This window comes from Sparus aurata, chromosome 8 (genome assembly GCF_900880675.1).
Source record: "Sparus aurata chromosome 8, fSpaAur1.1, whole genome shotgun sequence".
Classification (NCBI taxonomy): domain Eukaryota; kingdom Metazoa; phylum Chordata; class Actinopteri; order Spariformes; family Sparidae; genus Sparus; species Sparus aurata.
In genome coordinates, this window is record NC_044194.1 from 7,068,994 (window position 1) to 7,092,571 (window position 23,578).

Sequence of the window (23,578 nt, forward strand, 5' to 3'; positions counted from 1 at the left end):
GTCCCCAGCTTCTCAGCAGGAATATTCTCCACAGCTCCATCCTCTTGTCCAAATGTGGTCACATCTGGCTCTAGTAAAACAAGATGGAAACAGTCATAATGCAAAAAAAAATGTCAAAAAATATATTGAAATCAAAATATGTGAATATTGTCTGAATTGGAATCGAAACGTGGATTGCCTGGAGATCAAAAAACCCAATAACCCTTTTAAACAAAGGAAAAAGAAAAGGAAAGAGAAAAAGAAAACCTCATGAAGAACAACAGGAGAGGTATTCCTCAGGTCAAGATTCAATAGATGTCATGTGCACAGAATAAATCAGCAAAAACAAATGTCAACAAATGTCGATGACAAAAACAGATATATGAGTGTAGATTGTGAAGCACAAATAAACACTATGGATCTGGGAAGATGTTAAGCAGCTTTGGCTGTCACCAGATAGGTGAACCTGAACTACATGACCTCTCAACCATGGAGACCTGGAAGAAGAACAGGCCACACAAACACAGAAGAGGCAGCATAGCATTCACACCGAGAGAAAGAGAGGCTAGGGAGAGAGGAGAGAAGAGGAGAGGCTGAATCTCCTGGGGGATGATGATCCGGATCCAAAGGCCTGGATGAGGCACCGACAGCCAGTAGAGAGAGGGAGAGACTTTCCCAGATGGCTGATAGTCCAGTAGAGAAGTAGAGAGCCAAACTCTTGAGCAGTAACTTGCAGAGGAGGAACAATAAAACTTAGGATAGCAAAACAACTTACATAACTAACTCTGCAGCGAGGGGTTTTTGTCAAACCTGACCAATACAAAAGTTAAAAATGGCAACGGTGTATATATAGTATTTTCAGACTACACATTCCTGTGGACATAAATGTTACAGTGACATAATTCTGCTAGAGAACGTGCAAGACATGTGGTTGAGATGGATGTTGCACATTAGATGATGGGTTGTTTTGCTTCTGCTTTTACCGATGCTGACAAGTGTACAAATTGTGTCTGATAGATGTGATTTCCTCGCAGAGTTAAAGACTCCAGTGTGCTGCATGCTGATTTAAGATGATGGATGTCCGTCATTGCAGATCTAATACTAGAAGTAGAACTGTTGGATTCTTGGCCACCGCCGTGTCGAGTACGTCAGAGTTTGGGACTCCATAAGTCCTTTTCAGAATAAATAGTCATGAGATTTGGATGCACTGCTTTAAAGGTCGCGCTCAGGTCATCTGGACATGTTTAGTGTTGAAATCTTGTTCCCAGTGCATTTTCATTTGTTCTGAGTATTTAAAGGGGACTGCCAGCCCTTCGTAAAAAAAAAAATAAGATGTGCCACAGAAAAATGAGTTTGATTTACTAAACATTTTGGCCTTCATCAGTGTGTATTACCATATTAAATGACTTGTTAAGATGGTTTTTTGTGCAGTGTGATATTTTGTTAGTTGAGTTTTACAGCCTGATGTATATCATCTCCTCTGGCTCCATTGAATTAAACGGGATAATTGGAAACATGATAAAGTCGTCATCTTAAATCATGAAATTTACAGGCATTGTAAAAATGCCTTCGTCAATTAGGCAGGCCAAGTTTGGATTTACGCTGGAGAACAGAGGGAACCTTTAGTGGAACCTTTCTTTCTTTTCAGTTTTAATTACGGCTGTTATTTTTGTCATCAGTCCCTGTTTGATTTGCTGGTTCTGGATCAGAATTAGTTTCAAGCTGGTTTTGTCATAAAACCTCTCTGAGCCCCTTCTGAATCTGACTCCCAGTCTGCTGGTGGGAGTTGTGGAGCAAAGGATGCGAGGCAGGGTTTGATTTGATGCAGGTGTTGAGCTGTGGTGTACAAACAGTGTCAGGGTGTGGGTAGAGATGGGAAGCAGTGGGCCAGGGTCATACAGGGTCAGGGGTCTTGCAAGACATAATGATTTATAACAAGGATGCATTCTAACGAATAGTGTTCCAGTATTGTATGGCACGTTAACTTGTCAAAAGTCTGAACATGTAACGACAAATAAGCGAGAGACATTACAAATCCTAGAGGAAAGAAAAGCTTAATAACTTCTGACATATTTTTGATTTGCATCACAAACCCACTGTTGTCTACTCAGTCATATTATGAGCTGAGGCCCAGCTGAGATCAGAATAGTCTTCAGACTCAGAGGTAAAATAAAAAGCATATGTAACTAACAGTTAATGACTGCAGTGTGTTCATTTTCCATTTTCCCAGTCCACACTAAACTAGCTCTCAGAGCACCGCTGTGTCTATGGGCATCTTTTCAGCCAAGTCGTAGCCAGGCCTCGGCCCACCCTCTCCACCCCACCTACCCACCCGGAGATAGTGTTTCTGCTTGGACATCTGTCTACGGTTGGCAGTTGCAGATGTTGTTGACGGCTGTGAAGCTGAGAGGAAGTTCCAGCCACTCCAAAGTCCAAATGTTTCTTTTTTCATTTCCCTGTTTTGCTTCTTTTTTTTTTTTTTCTTTCAGATTTGAAAGAAGACGAGGTATTCCTTTGGGAATGATAGGAACCAGATTTGTGGTGTTCTTTTCTCTTCTTCTCGCCTTCTTATGTGTATGGATTTTTGTGAACTTTAAAAGAAGGATCATGTGTTAATGGGATATTCCAGTATATTTTGATTACAAGGAGGGTGAAGCAAAACATACTCCGACACAAACGCACACATGCGAACTAAGGGAGTGACTCATAGCATTTGTCGGATGAACAGCTGAGTTTAACTAAGACCTCCTGTGAGCCTGGGAATTAATGCCAGCCTGCACCAAGCATGTGCATTTTCTAAGCAGACATTCTGTGACGTTGTTACCATTGATATAGTTAGAAATTCGGAGGCTATGCTGTATTTTTGAACCCATACGCTCATAAAGGCACTCCTTATTCAAGTTTGACTAGTGTCATATGAAGTGAAAGGAGAAGAGTACATTTTCAACTCCTCAGATGAGCACAGAGTACGTTTGGGTAACAAGGCCTTGTTTATCCACTTTGTTATTGTCTTTCAGAATCATGAATCTTCCTCTGCATTGTGCTGCAGTTGTCATTTTTGTGTCTTTCCTCTCCCATTGCTGTATTTTGTTCGCGTCCTGGATGCATTACTGAAAGCATTACAGCACCAGAGAAAGATTTATGTTTTTCTTTCCCTTTTTACTCAAGGCCATGGCAGCTCGCAAAGCCTGCGGAGGATTTAAGATGCTCTTAATTGTTCGATGCTCTTCCCTCCAGTACTGTGCTGCGGTATCATACCTCTTTAATCCTGTTTGTCTGCTCTGCTCTTTGGACTTCCAGCATGGGGGTGGCAAGCCAGCCAGCACCGATAATTTAATGGTCCCGGTCTTAGAACGTTGAGGTCAACAGTAACTAACACACTTAAGACCTGCTGACGGCCCTGTTTCTGACAAATTAAGCTCAAAACGTCAAATTTAATATATCTGGCTGCATTTTAACTGAGTCATCCCAGCTCTTAGTTGAAAACCGATGCAGTCAGACAATCAAGGGGAAAAATGTTAACGTTTTCTAGTCTCAGGAGACTCATGTGTTCCAAGAAAGCTTGTTATTATCAGCAAATCATCATATCGATCAATAAAGGGTTAGGGTTCTGCTGATAAACAATAACATACTGACAAGATGACGCTTGTCACGTGTGGATTACGGGAACTAAAAGGTTTTATTATTTTGTCCTGGGATTGTTTACCTTTTTAAAAGGCATTGTATGTCTGCATTTTCCGATGGGCTTTCATGACAAGAGTAGGAGTAACTAATAACTAATGTTATTTCCATATCAGGAGAGACTTGATGTTCTTTGCAATTAGTCTGAACATCTGCAAACGGTCAAACAAAGTTGTAAAATAGATTCATATTCATATTGTGTCAAGGTTTCCCATACATTGATTTACATTGATCACATTTATGTGATGTCCCGCCACAATATCAACATCAGAGAACAATGCCATCCATGATCAGTACATTAGTGGACTAATTAGTGCTCTATCAAACATTTCTTAGCTTGTGGTGTAGTGTATCTATCTCCACTAGCAGTCTTGACTGGCTGATTCAACCTAGTTTAAGAGAAGAATCATTTTCTATCTCATAAAACCGTTCCCCGACGTGTTTTTGTTATTTTTTTCACTTAATCACTCAATGGGGCTCGGCATGTTTTATACGAACTTGATAACTTGATAACTAGTATAGAGAACAAATCAACAATATATGCTGATATGGGAAAAAATCTTTTTCTACAAGACTGAAATTTATCCCCAGTAAATTTTCTGGACATCCTCCATGAGATGGATGAGCAACTCTCAAGAATAGATTCGGCTTTTGATTGTTTTCGACATGTCATACTTTAAAGCCAAGCACCACAGCATCGCACCAAAACAGTGGAGACGAGTTGTTCTGACCAAGCGAGTCGTGGGACAGGATGTGGACCCGAGAAGTTCCTGTGTAATCGCCGCAGAGATCTCACACACTGTTCCAACTCTGTAAATGCTTTTGTGAGCCTCTGTGTGCTGCTCCTCACAGCTGAGAATGCAAACTGCTCTCAAATGGAGGTCGAGAGTCTAATTGAGTTAGACAAGGCTTTGCGATCTCACGTATCAGCCATGGCAACACTCTAACGCCGTCAATTATACACTGAGACACACTGGTTAGACAATACAGAGATCCCACTTGAGTTTAAGCTCATATGTTCACATACATGCAACTACAGGCAGATGAGCCCTTGGCAGAAACTACGTTTTGAATCCCCAATTTAAGAACAGTGTGATGACGTGTGAAGATTAAGATGGATCTCTATAGATGTCTGCCACGAAATGCAAACAGCTGGCTTTGCGTTTGGTGTCTCAAAGTTTTCACTGAGCTGTATCGTTGTCTGAATATAAAATGACTTATATCAGAATATGAGATTTTGGTCATATTGCACAACCCTACTTCAAGCTAAGCTAATTGACTGGTGGCCCAAGCTTTTTTTTTTTTTTTTTTTTTAGCCCATTAGCGTTCGAGCGGTATCGATCTTCTCTTCTCCTCCAAATCTCTTCAAGAAACTGAATAAGTAGATTTCCCAACATGTCAACAATTGTCAACTGTGTGATTAATCAGCCATCATCCTCCAGGCCAATGCTCCAACTGACCAGGAATGTTTTCTGGGCCATCAAATGCTGTGATTCATTTGACCCAGCTCTAACACTCTTCTGCTAGTCTAAGAGTCTGGATCCATGGCTGTGCTTAAAGCATGGTCTGATCGGGTGAGTCAGGCAGACCTCTCACTAATAACTTCCATCGGGCCGGCTGAGCCTGGCACATTATGGTGATGAAGCGGCACATTTTGTGGTGACACCGGCAAAGTCTCTTAGATGACAAGGCAAGCCAGTGGGTAGTGGTGGTAGTGGGGGTTAACTGAACCTTTGGGGCCTGTCTCTCACTCAGATCTTCAAAGCAAAGGTTGGACTGGGGGTTGGGAGGCCGAGTGGGACTCTGGGATTGGAAGAGTTGGGGGGCAACAAACATCATCTGTAATTGAGGTTTGTGAGGTTTGGGTTTTTCTGCAGCCTTGCATATTCTCCCCTAAATTTTTAAAGTCTGTTGTGCCTGTCCCAGCGAGTCCCAGCACCAAGCGCTGCTGGAAGAAGCCCGAGCTGCAGACCTCACATAGCACTATAGGGAAAGCACACAAAGACAACATACATGTGAAATCTGACAGTCAGGAAACACTGAAAGAGGCCTGTGTTCAGTCCAAGGCTGTGAAACTGGGAAGCATGTGAATGAGACCGTGCTGTGAGTTCATGCAGGAATGCATTATATTTCAAATTAGTAGCCCGAAACTGAGATATATTTGGAAAGCTCTGGGCCACATCAGAAAGTCATAATGTGGTCTCTTGACTTCTATCTGATTAAAACGATGATGCACAGGTACAAAACTGTGGGAATGTTTCCCTCCATCCGTCTTGGTCTGTGTCCGTGTTGACAGGATGATTGTATGTTAATTTGTACGTCTGTTGTCACATTGGAGTTACGCTACACAAATTAACAGCCGCGCTCTGCTAATCCCTGAGCATGTTTGTGACCTCTTACAAGTGTACACACAGAACACGTGCTGTCCTCTGTGTGCTTGTGTTTAAAGTCTATCTATAGGCATAGCCTCAACAACAAACTATAGGAATACGCAACAACACTCCAGCTGCGCGGTGCCGCTCTGTAATTAGTGCGCCAAAAAGCGGCGGCGCTTTAAAGTCGCCTGGCGGACTTTCAACACTGTGGGAGATTAGGATCCCCCCGCGATGTCTGACTCTCCTTTTTATTTCTTTTTTTCTCATTCCGAATCCAATGAAATGAACCCAAATAAAAAAATAATCTTAACTAGCACAATCATATTATGGAGCCCTGGAAAATAATACTTGTAACAAATATAATTGAATTGAATGGACCATAACGTTCTTCTCAAACTCGAGGTATAAACAGAGGGCGGGGATGATAAGCAATGAGCACAGCAGGACTGAAATGTTTATTTACGTCACTCCGATACCACCACATGGCTCTTTTCCTTGCCGCAGTTACTTGGTGTGTTTGTGTGACACCATGCTTATACACAGTGATGGCTGTAATCAATAAAAGAACATAAACACATCAGATAGGACACAAATGAGGCTTTCTGCTGTTTGTTTTTTATTTGGTTCTAGTTTCTAGTGGTGTGTGCTGCAGATCATTGCCTTTTAAACTCGGCTGAATTAAGCTGACTCCGGGCTTTTCATTCAGCTCTGAAAACAATTTTAAATGATTGACTGACCGATCATAATATTGAGAATGGATTGAAGACTTCAGTTATGGTTGACTTACCCTCTCTCCTGTCCCCCTGTGTCTGCCCTAGGTGCTTCGTGGGGCTCAGCTCATCGCGGTGGCGTCAGCTGATGGCGGCGCTACAGCGGTGGAGGGCTCCCCCCTCCCCCCTGACATCCAAGTGCAGTACGTCCAACTAGCGCCAGTCGCAGATCACACAGCTGCCGTACAGGTAAAACAACACACACGCACAAAAACACAAACTCTTCCAGGCTCTTGTACACGTGTACACAAACACAGATTGTTTGGAACTGGGTAGTGTTCCAAGTTGTGGAGTATGCAGCTAGCGGCTGAGGTGAAACAGACCTCAGCACCAATCTGAATCAGTCCCACAAAACATGTGTTTGTGTTTGAACCAATCTATAATGAATAACTGTGCTCCACTCCTCTTTTCCTCAATCTGATGTACCGATCAGTAATCAGTGATGCTATCAATCTGTGCTGTGTGCTCAGCACTCGGCTAGAAGATACAGGGACTTTGCTTATTTTAGTCCTCTGATGTGTAGAAGCCGCAGTGATAAACTGAAATGTTCAATTTGTTCCTAAAAAGGACAATCTCCTTGGGAAAAAAAAAAAAATCTTTATACCAAGAAACTCCACATGTTTACAATCAGTCAGATAAGGTGAGCAAAGTTTGATCTATTAACTTTGTCAGTGACTCATATCCGTTTTAACTCAACCGTGTGAGTCTGCTGGTTTTCATTGATTTCGTGATTTTTTTCGTTATTTTTTCAGAATGTAGTTCAAGCTCCTTTGTGCTACACAGAGAAAAAAAAAAAACACAAATCAAAAACAAACTATTTCCTGTAGCGAATAGGAGTGTGGAGCAATGAATCGAGTCCCACAGCCTCGGCACGTTTCATCATTTTGTGACTATTATGACTTGCAACTTTTTCTTCAATCAAGAAAAAAAAAATGTACAGATGAACATGAAGATGGGGGTTGCAATCCGTGTAACGTTATAACCCATCCTTACGCATATTTCATGTTTGACACTATGCAGCCATCCAGTTGGAGCAGTGAATCACTTTGCTTCTGTCAAGGCCCCAAAACACTTTTTTCCTGCCGAGTGTGTTTTTATGAAAACGCGTGTGAACAGTTTGATCTAAAAGAATCTCACAGTTTCATAACTCGATGATGAAGTGAAAAACATACTCTCTACAGCTGAAGATAATCTTTTGAAGGAATTACCAATAGCTCCCTGTCTTCATGGAATATTTTAGCTCCATCCACCTCAAACTCCACCTTTTTGGTCCAATCAGTTTAAATCATGTATTTTATTGTAGATTTGCCAGTGTTTTCAGTCCACAGATGTCTTCTCCCCTGTGCAGTTTTTCTTTTCTCCTTCTTTTTTTGATAAATTGCTTTCTGAACAGCAGCCAACGTATCTGGATGTTGCGGCCGACATCTGCCTTCTTCTTTTATTTTCGCTATAATGATTTGATCGGCTCCGTAATGACGCAGAATGCATCCTGTAATATTTCATTCATAATTACTGTAATGTTGAACTAGAAATATGAGTGTAATTTCTACAATTTAGCTCAACTACTCACAGATAAAACGGGTCTGCTCATAATTTTACTTGAAATAAAACGCACTTAGCCTTCAGTCATTATGACGGCTGTTTTGACAAACAGTAATTTACCATAATAAAGTGGAGGGGATGGAGTGTTGTGAGGAGGAGAGTGGTAATTAGTAGATATGCCTTAAATCCCTCGTCGAGGAATAGCCACATGTGGAATCAGGAATGGTGCACAGGCACGCCGCAAATTGGCCTTTGAAGTGGTCAGTTTAACCCTGCGAGGAATATGAAGGAACAGCACTTTTTCATTGTTCTCTCTGCTTTTTTTGTTCTCCCAGAATATCACTTTTTCTCGTTACCGCTTCCCTCAAGTGCCACGCTAAAATGGGTACAGTCTAGTCCTGACGTGAGTCAAGGCTTTGTTGGGTTGGTAAAGTATAAACAGAGAGAACTTCAAATGATTCACGGCTGTGTAAAATACCAGTTCGGTCCTGATATAGATCTTCCTGCAGACTTTGCGGTGTGATTGATCACATTGGCCTCACTGCAACACATGCCGAGAGCAAATGTGATGACTGGCCAACGCATCAGGTTTTGGGATGTCCTAATTAAGATTTTGCTCTCCCAGTAAGACTCTGCCTTGTTGTCTTTTTGTTTTCTGTAGTCGTCTAGGTAATTGGTTCCTTGCCCAGTGAGCATAGAGGTGATTAAAGCCTCCTATACTGATTATTTATTTTTTGGGTGTGGACATACAAAATTGTCACCCGTGCACTGTATTCCAAGGTCTGTGCTCCATGTTGCTTGGCACAGTGAGCAATCAAACTGTTTGTTTACTGTACTGATTTTGTTTGAATGGAATTTAAGGTCTAAAAAGAGCTAACTTTTTCCTAATGTTTGATTGTACACAGATCTTGACAGAAATCAACAAAGTTGGCAGAGGCCTTGATCGGTCATTAACTCTTCGTTCAGTGGAATTTGGGGTCAGTAAGGACGCATGGGTGTGGAACAACATGCTGTCTTATTGATCAAATATTTAGAAAGCAGATTTTCCGTTAAGAGTCCCAAAATGTAACGCAAGGTGTAATGCACCAGGAAGAAAGTTGGGTACATTCAGTATGTCAGTTTGTAAATTGTGCTTCAGAGAACAACCTTGAAGACGTCACTTTGGGCTCTGAGAAGTTTTTTAAAAACATTTTTTTTGTTTTACATTTTATTGACTAAAAGATGAATCGATTAAATACGTAAATAATCAGCAGAGTATAGTTATAATCCTTAGCTGCAGCTCTAAACTGGATGGTAAAAACACATAGCAAGGATCATTGCGTCAAGTCTCCGATGTGGGAGTCTACTTTCTGGGCCTGGAATGTCAAGGTGGTACCGGGCAGGTTATTATCACAGTTGGGTTTTGATGTGCTAAAGTGTAAACATGACTTGACTTTTAGCTCAAAGTTCAGAGAAAGGTTAGCGCTGTTCTTTTTCCCCCCTTTCTGAAGAGTGTTGAATCGCGAGAATTGCTCTCATCTGTTTCCAGACATGTGGTAGCATTTATACAAGTTCTTGAAAAATTACTTAGGCTTTTGTGTTTATTTATCTCTGCATCCCCCCCACCCCACTTTTCTTTATTTAATAGTTTCCATTACACTTTAAACTAGATGAAGTAGGGGACAACAGCACACAGTCATATTTTGTTATTCAACGCTGCATTTCTGCAAGTCGGCGATAATCTGCGGCTAACATTTTGACACAACGTCTCATGCACGGGGGATAAAGTTGGGACGACAGAGCACCAGCAGCCTGGTTTGAGCGCACTTACAGCAACAGCCGAGTCAAAGCAATGGATCCATTATCTATTATTTTTCCCAAATGGAAACCGGAGCCAGTTTTATGACAGTTCAACATGTCCATTGTTTCAGTTGCTCGGAGAAAAACATGGATCCAAATGAGTTTAACTTGGCCTCTTTACCGCCGGCAGTTGCAGTGTGTCCGCCTCATGTGCTGTTACATTTATGCTGCTGTGGTGCAGCTGTGCTCCATTCAGTGCTGTTGTCTAGTGACAACATGCTGAGCTGGAGGGAGGATTAAATGCTGCAGGTGTGTTTGAGGGAACCTTTGGCGTGCATATGAGGAAGGAGTGAGTCACTCTTCGTGGTCATCATCCCAGGACTGAGTCATGAACCTCTCATCTTTTTAAGGGGTTTTTTACCCACACAATACCTCGCACTGTCTGACAGCGGCCATACAGACAGTCAGGGAGCATTAAAATACAAACGGCTCATCTCTTGTCAAGTCTCTCTCCACCTGTCACTCCACTGTCTTTCTTCTTTTCTCAGTCCTCTTTCTTCTCTCTGATGCATCTCTTCTCTAATCTCTCTCGTCATTCCTCTGCTCCCATCTCCGGTCCATTCACTGTGGTCGTCTCCCACAATAACACAGGAGCAGGGGGCTGCAGGATGGCTCGGGTCTCCATCTGTTAGTCTCTTAGTTTCTCGCTGTTTTCCCGTTCTTCATGTCTTCTTCTCTTCTCTTTCGTGCCAGGCTGCTGAGCTAACCCCAGCCCTGCCGACAGACATGGAGGTGAAAGAGGCCATTCAGGGAGCCATCCACGGAGAGAACGGCGAGGTGGTCCAGATCGTCACCTCCGTGGCCACCTGAGAGTCTCGCATACAACCGTGCTCCGCAGCATGGCCCGAGGAGACTCAGTGGAACAGAATGCTAACAGTCTGACAAGCAGTCGAGTCAGAAAAGCCTTTATGACAATAAACTGAAGGTCACTGATGAAATACAGGGAAGCCGCATTTTTCAGTTCATGTGTTTTCCCCTGCAACTTGCTTACTTCGTTGCCAACCAGATGTCGCAATGTGGAAATGTTCACAGAGAACTTGAAAAAGACTATGATACTCCAAAATCAACTGTGGTCTTTCTGGTGTTTTCATCACCAGAAAGGACCTGGCCCGCCGCAGAACACACAGGGATTAGTGTCTATCCAGGGAGGATGCTGCTTATGCTGACCGTCATCCTGCCACTTCATCAGCACACACGCTTGTTTACATCAACTCTGGAAAATAGTGGAGCTTTTTGGGGGTCAAGACACTTGGCTAACCTTGAAAAACCCATGAGGGTTTGTTGAAGCTCAAACAACCCGTTCTGTGGTCCCTTTTCTCGTCGTTCCTAGTCACAGTGGACTGCAGTGGAAAGTAGATTTAGCTGAGGACAGCTACTCTTGGTTCTGATTAATTTGGTTTCCTGTCACTCTCCATGATTCGGTCCATACATGTCTCCCGGCTCTGAGCCTCGTCTTCATTTTCTTCCCTCAGCTTGTTTTCATATTGCTTTAGCCGCACAGCTTTGTTTATTTGTTCGATTGATCTAATTGTGACATGCCGAATTCTTTTGACGAGCTTTAATTTTGGAGGTAGAAGACCATGAAATAGAAGAGATGGTGCCAGTGGTAGACAGTACAAGTGGCTTGTAGAATACCAAGGAAACCTTGAAGTTGTTTGTTTCCCTCCGTGTCGTTCTCTGTGAATGATGCATTCATGTGAATAAAACATATTTGTGGTTGCCATAAAAGTGTGTTTTTATTTTGGTTTCTTTCTGTATTTTCTTTTTAAATGTGGTCATCAGAAAGTGGCTTCAAAGATTTTCATGACAAGACTTTGCTTTCATCCAACACAAATGGACAGTTCAAGAGAGTATGAAATGATAGCTTGGTTTTGAGGTCTTGTTTCAGCTTCTCTGAGCTCATTTATTTACGCTTTCTTACTCTTTTGCTTGTCAAAAGTAAATATGTATCATGTCAACTTAAATTACCATAGGATTAGGCTACTGAACCGCCGCGGTCCCGACAAAACCAACAGAAATAATGAGCTTTTACTTGGGCTCAGCAGGGTTTTTGTCAAAAATATTTATATTTTTAAGGATTCCTACCTGTCCTGGCACACCTGGAAATTTAGAGACTCGTTTTCCGGACATGGAAGAGTGGATATCCTGCAAACAATGAATGTTCTCTTCAAACTTTTAATTGTTTCAGTCGGATCGCCTTCGTAAACTTGGGTCTGTATTCTGTGTAAAACTTGACTGTTGGTAGGATCAGCTGGGCGTTATGACACCTGAAAGCTGGTTCAGCAGATGTGAGGCGGAAAAGTAAAAACCTCCCTTGTCACTTCAGCAATTTCTTTCCCAGAGCTGCAAGTGCAATTCTCAGAAAAGCCCAGCTGAAATGCTCTCGATGGTCGTATGGACATTCATACAGCCTCCTCGTGAAATGTGCCATGGTTGTGGTTTATGAATACATGCGCAGGGATGTTAATTGTATGTGCAACAACACTTTCTACTTCTTTTAATAGGTGAGAAGATTCATTTTCTGGTTAATTAAATGGAGTCGATTTAAGTTGAACTGCAGAAACATCTGGTAAGTGAGCTGATGCTGAGCTGACTGTAATGAATTTGACTGACTCAGATGGATTTTAAAGGCGCAAAATGTAAGAATCTGGAAACCTGTTGAATTCATACAAAAATAAAATAATCAGACTAACCACTAACTGCTGCTAGCTAGTTAGCCACTAGCACTGGAGCTTTGGACCAGGCTGGGCGAGCTGGTTAGCATGTTCGCTCTCAGCAACACAATATATAGACATCACAATGACAAAACTGTTTTTTCTTCCCTCACATTCTGTTGATCAGTTTATTAATTTTGGTGTATTTGTGTTTTAAGACAAAAATCAGTTCACCTTTAAATGACCTTTTGGTTATATTGGGGCGAAATAGTTTACTGAAATTTACCTTTTTTTCAAAGTTCATATTGGGGTCCTAATCTGAGCAAATGTTTGAAGTTAGATGGCGTCTCATAAAATGGAGGTCAGACGACGTTACTGTGCAGTTAGCAGTGATGAGTGTAGCATCACCTGGAATGAACCTGCATCGTTAAAAACGAAGAGGGGAAAATTGGGTTAAGCGTGTCCGTACTTCTAAATTAAACTGGTAAATTATATGAGTGTGTGCGAGAAAGTGCTGCCCTGTAGTGTCGAGACAAACTCCTGGCAAAGGTCCTGGAAAAAAAACATTTCTTAGAAAGAGAGGGAAGTCTGACTTTGTGCCCGCCGCATGAGTCTGTTTTTCTGTCTGTAAGGACACGGAGAATGTTTTGGAGTGATGCTCTGCTAATGACTAATATCTCTGCAGTCAGCAATAAAAGAGATAAGCGAGCCGTGCTCAGAGGCTGCGTGTTAGTTCGGGGAAGTTTCCCATGCTCGGTGTGATGTAATAGTGTATTTTGGAGTGTAGGAAAAGAACCAGGCGACAAAATGAACTTGATAAAACAACATCCACGGACTTGGCTGCTTCCTCTTGTTTCCTTTCAGTCTGTTGTTGCTGTCTCTGACCCCCCTTTACACTGCCTCCTCATCCTGTCCGTTCCCCTCACGGCTCTCTTACGTATTCCTCCTCTCCCACTCAACTTGTGTTTTCCCCTTTCTCCTTGAGAAGCTGTGTGTAAGTCCGTTTACTCTGCTTTAAAAATGATACAGTGAGCTGGGCTACAGCTCTACAAGTGTGTGGGGTAGACTGGTGGGTCCACCCCCTCTGAAATAATCTTGACATAACTTAGTTCAAATGTTGGCTCAGACATCCGTCCCCCCCCCCCTGGACCAAGTGAACCCTCCATTAAATCTTGGACTTGGAACAGGGAACAGACCTGCTGCTCGTAACGGCCGTCTTCTTCTCTTCACTTTTACAACCCTGGGCTCCATCCAGGAGCTGGAATGGTTGCCGTAGCAACGGGCCCTCTCTCAGGCTGCCCCTAAGATAACCCGTTGAAAACGGGAATGAGTGATAGATGGAGGGATGAGATTGTTTGGAAGCAGAACGCATGTTTGTAGAGAAGGAGTGGAGTGATGAAGGCCAAGCGGTGTATGTTCTTCGGCCTTCTCTCAGCGGCTCTGTGCACCGGCCCTGCTGGCATCCGTTGCAACACGAGTACCGACCGACCAACCGACCGACCTCTGCTCCCGCTCCGGTTTCCACTTCAAACTCTTTGAAGTTTTTTTTTTTTTTTCTTACACGGCTGGAGGAGTTATCTCAGGATGTGTTAAGATGAGTGAACATGATTGTTGGAGCAAAAACGTCCAAACAAGATGTGTCTCCAGGATCGTAAATCAGCAGTTGTTAATCTTGGGGAAACAAAGCTCCCCACAGCCGGGCTGTGTCGGCCTCGCGCCAATGCACAGATTTCACCAGAGAGGCAAGCGTTGCGTTTTTATCAGTTTTCCTATTTATTTTTTTTACTATGTTATTTCTCACTTAGTGAAAATCCGTTCCTATTAGTCAGTGACTTGCAATTTTTGGCTACAGAAACTTCTCTGTGCTCTGATTGTGTTTCCTGTTGTGTCCTGAATCCTAGACGGTGGCTTTTATTCTTAAACGAGCAGCGGCGTCAATAACTGAACTTCCCTTTTGGTTGCTCGAAGAGGACAAGCCGAAAAAGAAGATCTGTCTTTTAATTCATCACCCTTGCATTAGCAGTAGCACTCCTCTTCACAGCCCTGTGAGACACTGACTTGCTTTTTGCATCAGTAAATATCTGAATATCAGCAGTACCAATAATATAATAGATGGTAAAGGGAATACTCTTGGAAGGGAGGAGAAAATAGGGCATCTTTTAATGTTTCAACATGTATTTTTAATCCTAAAACAGGATTTATAGCTCCAAGAATGCTTTTATTTTACTGGATGATCTATTTGTTACATATCTAAAAAAGCAGGCGTCCAAAACTTCGATGAAGTGATTTATATCATCACTGAGGCTGATTTCATAGATCCGAAGTACAGCTTCACACAACAAAACTCGAGTGTGTTGTGACTCAGATTTGAAGTATAACTACAACATCTCTTTTCATGAAAAAAAAAAACCACAGGGAACTACTTCTTATTCACTTAAAGTCCAACTCATTTTCTGGCATGCAGAGCAGTCTGCACAGCATTTTCTGATGTTTTCTACACTGGGAGGGCACTTTATCAAGTCTTATCAACCAAAGGAGCGTTTATCACTTCTTTTCTACACTAGCAGGGAACCATAGAGGGCACTTTATCAACATTTCTCGCACGCTGGGCCACCGTGGAAGCCACTTTATCATGTTGCTTTTAACAAAAACGACATCCAGCAGGGCACTTTTGCACCGTTTCGTAGTGGAGTTGTACACGGATGTACATATATATAGGCTGCTATATATCTACTATACTATATTATCAGGCTTGGGGGGGTAACAGAATACATGTAATGGGATTACATAATCAGGACAGAAAAAAATGGTAACTGTACCCAGTGATACATTGAGTAATAAAGAGGATTACAATTTAAAAAAAACATATAGGATGTTACGTATGACAACATTTCATGAATCTTACACAACATAAATATGTTACCACTGATACAATTACTATTATTGTGATATTTCTGGGTCACTTACAACATTTGCTAACAAGTAATTAGTAACTATTGAAATATGGTTCATTGGGGGTTAAATTAAAATTTCAAAATGTTATTTTTAATATCTAAAGGTAGCCCTTTATTATTATTATACTGTAACCTTAATTCCCACGACTACTTGAGCAAAGTGAATAATCTTAATTGACCTTAATGTATCTGCACAACTATATTGCATTAATGCAGCTTCTGCCTCCTGATTGGCTCTCGTGTCGGTCCTGTTAATCCTGACCAGCCTTTACTTATCCAATCAACAAGCTCGACACTTGTTGATGATGTCACCTGGAAGCAACAGCAACTCTTCCTGCCTTTGGGTTTCTTCTGCAGTGAGCTTCAAAGATGTGTATCATGATAAATGAGAAGAGGCAGGGAACTCCTTGACTCTGTAAAAAAAAAAAATTAAAAAAAGAAGAAGGAGGAGAAGTTTTATGTGCGCAGAGTCGAGCTGAAGCTGCGCGGATGGATGGGAGGTTCTCCTGCAGCTTCAGGGACCAGATGTGAGGGAGAGGAGGGGGTTCAAACTCATCCAGACAAGCGGCTGCTAAATGCTTCCTGGTCAAAGACTTGGCTAAAATAAAACAAAACACACTCTGCTAAAGTTCACAGCTCCGACCTGCGACTGAATCGTCTCGCTTTAGCGCGGAAGGTAAGCTGGGGGGGCGCGCCGGCGGTCTGCGTGGTTTTAATGGTCTTAATGGTTAAATTCAAGTGCGCATTACGTCGCTGAACTGGAGGTGAACTTAAGACGTGATGACGTGAGGGGGGGTAACTGCTTTTGACGTGGGGCTCACGAGGTGCTTTGTGATGCCTCCGCTGCTCTCTTCGTGATGTTTGATTTTATGTTTTCACGTTTTTTGAATGTGTTGGGAGGCTTTTTATTTTCTTTTTTCCCAGCACTCTGGTTTCATAATGTGCCTCTCAGCCGGCTGCTTACCAAAGATGGGGATGTGCTTCAGTCAGGCTGGATGACAGATGTTGTAATAAGATACTTAAAAGCTTTTATTTGTGTACAGTATTAAATATCTCATTTAATTTTTAGGTTGCTTCTCTCCTTCTTCTCCATGTGTAACTGTGTAATCTCTGTTGTCAGTATACCTGCTGTGTATCGATGCTGCTACATGTGGGAGGTATTTCTGTGTTTTGCGAAATCACACACTGCTATTTTCTCTCACACTATTCTTTTCAGTTTTATATTTAATATATTTGATTTGTGACAGGATATGTTTTTGACTTAAAGGATAAGATCACCCAAATTCCTGTTGTCTGTCACGCCCATACCAATCTCAACTCGTGTGGAGTTTTTCGTAGCCTGCGACGCATCTCTGGAGATTAAAAGCAAAAATGGCGTTGCAGCATCCCAGAAACAACTAAAGTAGATGGGGACCTGTCTTAAAATGTAAAAGAACACAACAAAAATGGCTCCACGCAGGCAATTCGGTATAATCCCTGGCATCCCCGAGATCTCTAATTTATTTGAAAAGACTTAATTTACACCCTTTCATAAGACCAAATCTTCACTGGAGTTGCTTATCTACAAGCTTTAGCACTTATAGATAAGCATCCCGACTGCATGTCAAGGGTGGAAATATCGTCTTCGTAAATCAACGTGGGATCTCAGGGTTTCCAGAGACTTGGATTACTCCCGTCGAGCTGTATGGAGCCATGTTGTGTTTTTTTTTAAATATTTTAAAGAGGTCATATTGTGCTAATTTACAGGTTCATTGTTTCATTTGAGGGTTCTTGTAGAAAAGATTTACATACTTTAATTTTCAAAAAGCACATTATCTTTCTCATGTGGTTCATTGCCGCAGCATCCTCTTTTCACACCACGTCTTGAACGCTCCAGTGTAGCGACAGAGTGAGACATCTCACCTCTGTTCAGTCTTTGGTGAGAGTTGTACATTAAGCATCACTTAACAGGCAGGATGCAGCCAATCAGAGGCAGAGTAGCAGGGGTTATGCCGGGCAAGGTAGTGTGATCTAAAATAACGTGGCTACAGCAGAAGCAACTGTATTTCTGCTGACTGACAGTAGTGTATGTATTTTATAATGGATATATAAATATTTATATATTTATATAACGCCTCTTACATAGTGATGCACATACCTTACAGAAGTAAAGACTTGACTCCAAACCAGGTTTTCCAGGGAGTGTAGGAGCAGTGTTTTCTGTGGGAGAGTGTTACTCCCTTTAAGATCAACAAAAATGCAACATAACAAAATAAAGGAGAGGCAAAAACCTCTTTAAAACAAGTCCGGATCTTCTAGAGTTGTTTTTGGAGAATGCTGCAACACAGTTTTGCTGTGAGGCTCTGTAATCGAACATCACGTGACTTTCCAGTTGTAATTTCTGAGTGAAAATATCCTTTAATGTGAAGAGAGCATCATACAAGGGACCCCTAACATTAATATGCATTGATATAGAGAGAAATATGCTTGTGAAGATCAAAACAAAGTGATTTAGCCTGCACTTAATATCCTATAAATATTGAGTCAAAGGCAGAGAAATCAGACCTTTTGATTTGTAACTCATGCAACCTCATTGAAGGTGGCCCGCTTTTAAATCACTACTTGTGAGCAGCTATTGAGATTCGAGGGGTGGCTTCCCTTTTAATTTTCATTTATAACTTCCAAGCTAGACGTGATTTGATTTACGTGAAGGCGATATCATCAGTGTTTGGTGTGTGTGTGTGTGTGTGCGTGTGTGCGCGTCGTGATGTTAATATGGGTTGCAAGAAATCATGTCATGGATAACTAGGAGGCCGTGCTCCTTTTTATGAGCCGCGGTGACATAAAGATCAAATCTTCCTTCGCTGATATTAAGCGTCTGAACCGGAGGCATTTATAGGATGAGCTCTGTGGTCTGTTTGAGCTGCAGCGCATTCTATTCGCGGTGAATCGCGTTATGAGCAAATCTCATTACAAGTTATTGAGATTCGGCTGTTTACTGTAAGCTGCGGGAAACTTAATAAGTGCCGTACTGCCTCTGTAAGTACACAACAAGATTACTGGGAAGACTTCCATACGGAACATTAAGGAACATCAAGCTACGTTTGCAGCGAGTTAACTAACCTGGCTTTCAATATCTTTCGCCTCAGCTTATTTCTCTTTCCTTATCGTGGAATGCTTTTTGGCGAGTGGCGGCTGGCAACTTTTGGAAAAACCCAGATTTATAATGTCTGTGTAAACGTGCATCAGAGGAAGGCTAACGCCAGTTCGAGAGACACATTCTTCCTGTTTTGTTGGCGAAAATGGCGTGTTGCGCTGATTTATGTTCACACTTTGTGAGTTATAACGGGCGAGAATGGTCCTTTGTTTTCAGAGACATGAGGGACTGAGAGAGGCCGTCCAGTTTGGGCCGAGGCCCGACTCTGATTCCATGGGAGAACGACTGCTTGTTTGTTAGCGCCAGAGAGCTCTCGTGTGATGAAAGGAAACTCCAATTTGCTTTTCACCGAGCAGAAGTGTAAGTGCTCAGAGTTAGGCCGTGTTTGATTTGCCTCCTCTTATCTTGTTATGGTTATAAAATATGATTATGCCTGATGTGGCATGCAGTACGAGGCCATGTCTGGAGCCGTGCATGGTTGATATCTCAGAGCATGTTTTGTTTCCTCCGATCCAGCTGTACCAAGAGGTCAGCCCAGGAAAACAGGGACCGGGAGGTTTATGGATCCGCTGAACACCAGTGACTGACACTGCATCCCACCATCTCTGCTTATATTCACACATTAACCTATCAAGACTCGGACGTGTGTTTCGTCATGTCTTTTTGAGTGTTTATGTTGCTTCACAAACTGATCTCCTTGCAGCAGAAAGTCTCCTTTTTCAGATTCCGGGGTTGAGCCCTGTGCTTATGAGTGCCGAGTCGCAGGCCAAGCCATTTGCTGGCTCCCATGATCCCAGTCTGCACGACACAGCCACCGCCACTAAAGACACCGGAGAACTTGCGACAGAAAAGCTTGGTTCTGTCTTTAAAACAAGTCTCCGGCTAGACAGGCTGGATAAATGACAGCGCTATAGAGAGATAATGACTTTTCACATTCAGAGAGAGTCCAGACATGGAGAGATCCGCAGGATTGGACTGACTCAGCATGTATGACTCAAGCAAAGACTTCTGAGGAGATAAAGACCCTTTTCCTGACATTTCAGTGAGCTGTGAAGAGAACAAGAGGACGTGTTATAGGAAAGATGGATTAAGACAGATTTTAATAGGGCGAAAGAATTACGTGAAGAGAAAAAGGGGAAGAGGAGCAAGACAGCTGAAGATCGACGACATGATTTCCGCCTCCAGCTGAGCTGCAGAGAAGTCTTCTGAAGGCCCTCCAACCATCAGAAAACCTGCGTGTTTACTTGTGATGGCAGGTGTTTACTTAACCATTGACAGATGTTTAGAGCAGGCATACTTTCGTGACAGCGAATCGACCATTACGATCTCTGCCGCATTGACGTAGGTCAGCGTCTCTGCTCGGTAATATCCCAAATACAAGCTGGAAAGTAGCCTAATTTTGACATCCACTGAGGAGAAGTTCCATTTCCTCTCGTTTATTATAGCCAATATAAACTGAATCGTGCCGTGCATCTCTACACTTTTTTCTCCTTTTAATGAGCCAATTCTTATTGATTTTTATCACCAGGAGAGGAAAGTGAGCGGAGCGGCTGAGAGTGAGAGATCAAAAACAATCACAAATTGAAACAGTCCCAGTAAGGAGGGAAGCCTGGTCATTCACAGCTTTTACAGCGGCAGATGTCCAGTATTGCGTTACGTTGTTAACGACGTCACACTTAGTTATGACAGTGAGCAAACATGCGATACCCCGGGACCCCTTGAAATATCTTACCTAAACGGAATGCAGCCTGTTTTCTAGCGTAATCAATCACACCTGTGCTTTTTCCGGCTACGGACGCATGCGGCTGTCCTGCGGCTCGGGGCATATGTGAAGACAGGGATGGACTTTTTTATTAAAAGTTACCACTGCCCTGTGACCCTGACAGCAGGAGCTTTAAATTTTAGTTAATCCGCTTTGGATGAATAAAGAGTACCAATGATATCGGCTGTTATGATGTGAGAAGATGTTTATCTTTGTGTTGTGAAATCCAGTTTCATGCATGCGACATTGATCGGACTGATTATTTAAAAACCGTCACACGATTATGTTTCTGCGGTTACGGTCCGTTTATCAGCACCTTCCCGCCTCTTTCGCCGGCCATCACGTCACGTCGTTCTTTGTTGAACCTCCGGTAAGATTTTGGCGAAAACCAAGAGAGGAGAAAACTACGTGCAGATTGTTGAGTTTTTGCACACCGAAAGAAATCACAGGCGCTGTTTAAGCCTGAAAACGCAGCGAGGGGAAGGTGGCGTTCGCCCCTCAGCTCGTGTCGCCTCAGGTTTAATCAGGGCCCGGTTCTGTAAGACGGTCAGTGGTTCTGGGCTGCGCCGTGTAATGATGTGAGTGAAGAAAGAAAGGGGAGTGGACGGGCAGGGTGGAGAAAAAAGGCAAGGGGGCTTCACTGCCTTCCAGCTCTGACAATTATCTTTGCAATCAGCGCCGAACAAGAACCTTTTCATTTCGAGGATCCGCCCTGCCTTCACCGCTCAGCTCAGCCCCCATTCAGCTCGGGAAAATGAGGTGAATGTTGTCGTACCCAGCTGTGTCTTGGCTCGGCGGTGGCTTAGTGCAATTAGAGAGCGAGAGACAAGATCAGGGAACACCCAAAGGCCGCGTTGTCACTGCCGTGTAACATGATGAAGTGAGTGTGGCTGGCAGTGGCCCTCAGAAGGACTAAGGAGGGATCTCACGTAAACTTGAAGGATTTAGCAAAAAAAAAAACGTCTGCACTGAGTGAACTCAAAAAAGTCCCAACAGAAACTAAGAAGTCCAGAGTCTGAGTCAGTCTGTTGTCGGGGCCGAAGGCTGCATCCATCTGTAGTTTCATAAGGTGGAGAGGAAACCGAGGCAGAGAACGAGGACAAAAGGTGTGTGGCAATGATTAGTGTGGGAATGTATACCTGTAGTGTTAAAGCTCTGCAGTAAATAGCTTGAGTGATACCATAGGTGTTGTTGTTGTTGTTGGGGTGTGTGTGTGTGTGTGTGTGTGTGTGTGTGTGTGTGTGTGTGTGTGTTCAGGGAGAGGTAGGGGTTGTAGTGGGACGGACTGACGTGAGAGAGCATTCATTTTCCCGACTAATTCTCCGCCATCTGGTTCAGCTCTTCTCGATCACGTGATCGGTGGGTAGAGGGAGTTCGGTTACAATACAAACACGCACACGCACGCACGCACACGCACACACACACTCACATTAAAGAGTTCCTGTTTTTGTGTTTGTGTAATTTAGTAACCGACGTTAAGAGACAGAAAACAGAAGGAAACATATTCCATGTATTGTTTATATCTGTTTCTTTTGTAAAAACAATAGCAGCTCTTGGCTAAAATATATCCGCCATAAATTTTTTCGCTACCATTACCCTAAGACGGGCGTATTCCGAATCCTTTTGATTTATCATGTCAGATACACTGGAGAAGCCTCCTCTCGACTGAACCTCATATATCAGACCATTATCTTTATTAACCCGTGTTTCCGACTGCGGTGCCACGCAACGCAAAGACGTCCTCCCATCACTCACCCTGTCGTCATCCTTTCTTCCGCGCGACACCGCTGCACACAAACCTCGGCGATTAACAGCCCGCTATTAAAAGTTATGATGGATACACATCCTGAGGTGGATTCAGAAGGAGCTCAGTCGTTTCATTCAGTGTGTAATTGCCGAACTCGTTTATGGAAATTGGGTCACAAAGCCGTTATTGATGTTGCGTAAGGATCGACTGCTTGCCAACGACATGAGGCGAACGTGTGCGAGAGATGAATGAGGAGGGAAGATTACCGAGCTGGCTCTCTCTTTGTCTTGTGGCTCAGAAACATTCCTGGTTTATGATGCAGACGGTGCTACCTGAGGATACACTGACAGAAACATGACAGTGGATTCCCGAGAATGTGTGTGTGCGCACTCCACTGTGTGTCTGTGTGTGTTAGACGGTCCACTCACCTCGTCGTGAGCGTTCGAGTGACAGGTGACTCCGACAGATTCAGAATTGAAAAAAAAAATGATGGAAATGATGTTTGTCACGAACAGATTTTGGCAATTAGCTAACTAGCTATGCTTTAAGGGTTGGTTGAAACTCTAGCTCTGTCTCCAGCTGACTTTTTTTTAAGTGTTTCCAGAGGACTGGTTTTAAAACAAGAACCTTGTGTAAGGGTCTTGAAAACACACATGCTGGCTGTATGATGCGGTGCTAATAGGTTGAGGCAAAAGCTGCGTGCTCAACTTAACTACCATACTTAGTCTAACCCCAAACCGCAACCATTTCCTTCCCTAACCGATCATATTTGTTGTCCAAACCTAACCAAACCGTGCCCTTCCACAGTGTTCCTCAGCAGAACTTTATTTTAAAAGTCTAATTCCACATTGCATTTATTATTTGACTGATAAGAGCGTGCAGTTTTTCACATGTAGGCAAGGCAAAAACGTGACATCGACATGACAGCTACGGTGGGCCGGCAGATCTGTTACACACGTAGGCGTAGCGCCGCCTGTCTTAAGTTGACAAGTTCACATCTCCTCTGAGGTTTCCCGTGTGGAAAAAAAAAATGTGACGTAACGCCGACTGAAGTAGAAGTCGATGAGACAAGCTGAAAGAAAGTGGATATCGAGCGATTCATTGCCGAGTAATTTTTCCAAATGCCGATTGATTTGAAA

General features: G+C 42.9%; 1 protein-coding gene and 1 long non-coding RNA gene across 3 annotated transcripts in view; both read left to right on the forward strand.

Annotated features, from left to right (window-relative positions):
- banp (BTG3 associated nuclear protein) overlaps positions 1 to 11,914 on the forward strand; it is a 34,862-nt gene extending 22,948 nt beyond the window's left edge. For both annotated transcript variants that reach the window (XM_030426588.1, XM_030426589.1), the window contains 2 exons: positions 6,854 to 6,994; positions 10,880 to 11,914. In XM_030426588.1, the coding sequence (XP_030282448.1) occupies positions 6,854 to 6,994; positions 10,880 to 10,996 (258 nt within the window). In that variant the 3' untranslated portion in view covers positions 10,997 to 11,914. The remainder of the gene's footprint in view (positions 1 to 6,853; positions 6,995 to 10,879) is intronic.
- Positions 11,915 to 16,122: 4,208 nt separating this feature from the next.
- The window catches only part of LOC115586826 (uncharacterized), a 63,295-nt gene continuing 55,839 nt past the window's right edge, over positions 16,123 to 23,578 (forward strand). Inside the window, exon 1 of the long non-coding RNA XR_003984917.1 lies at positions 16,123 to 16,470. This is a non-coding gene — a long non-coding RNA (uncharacterized LOC115586826). The remainder of the gene's footprint in view (positions 16,471 to 23,578) is intronic.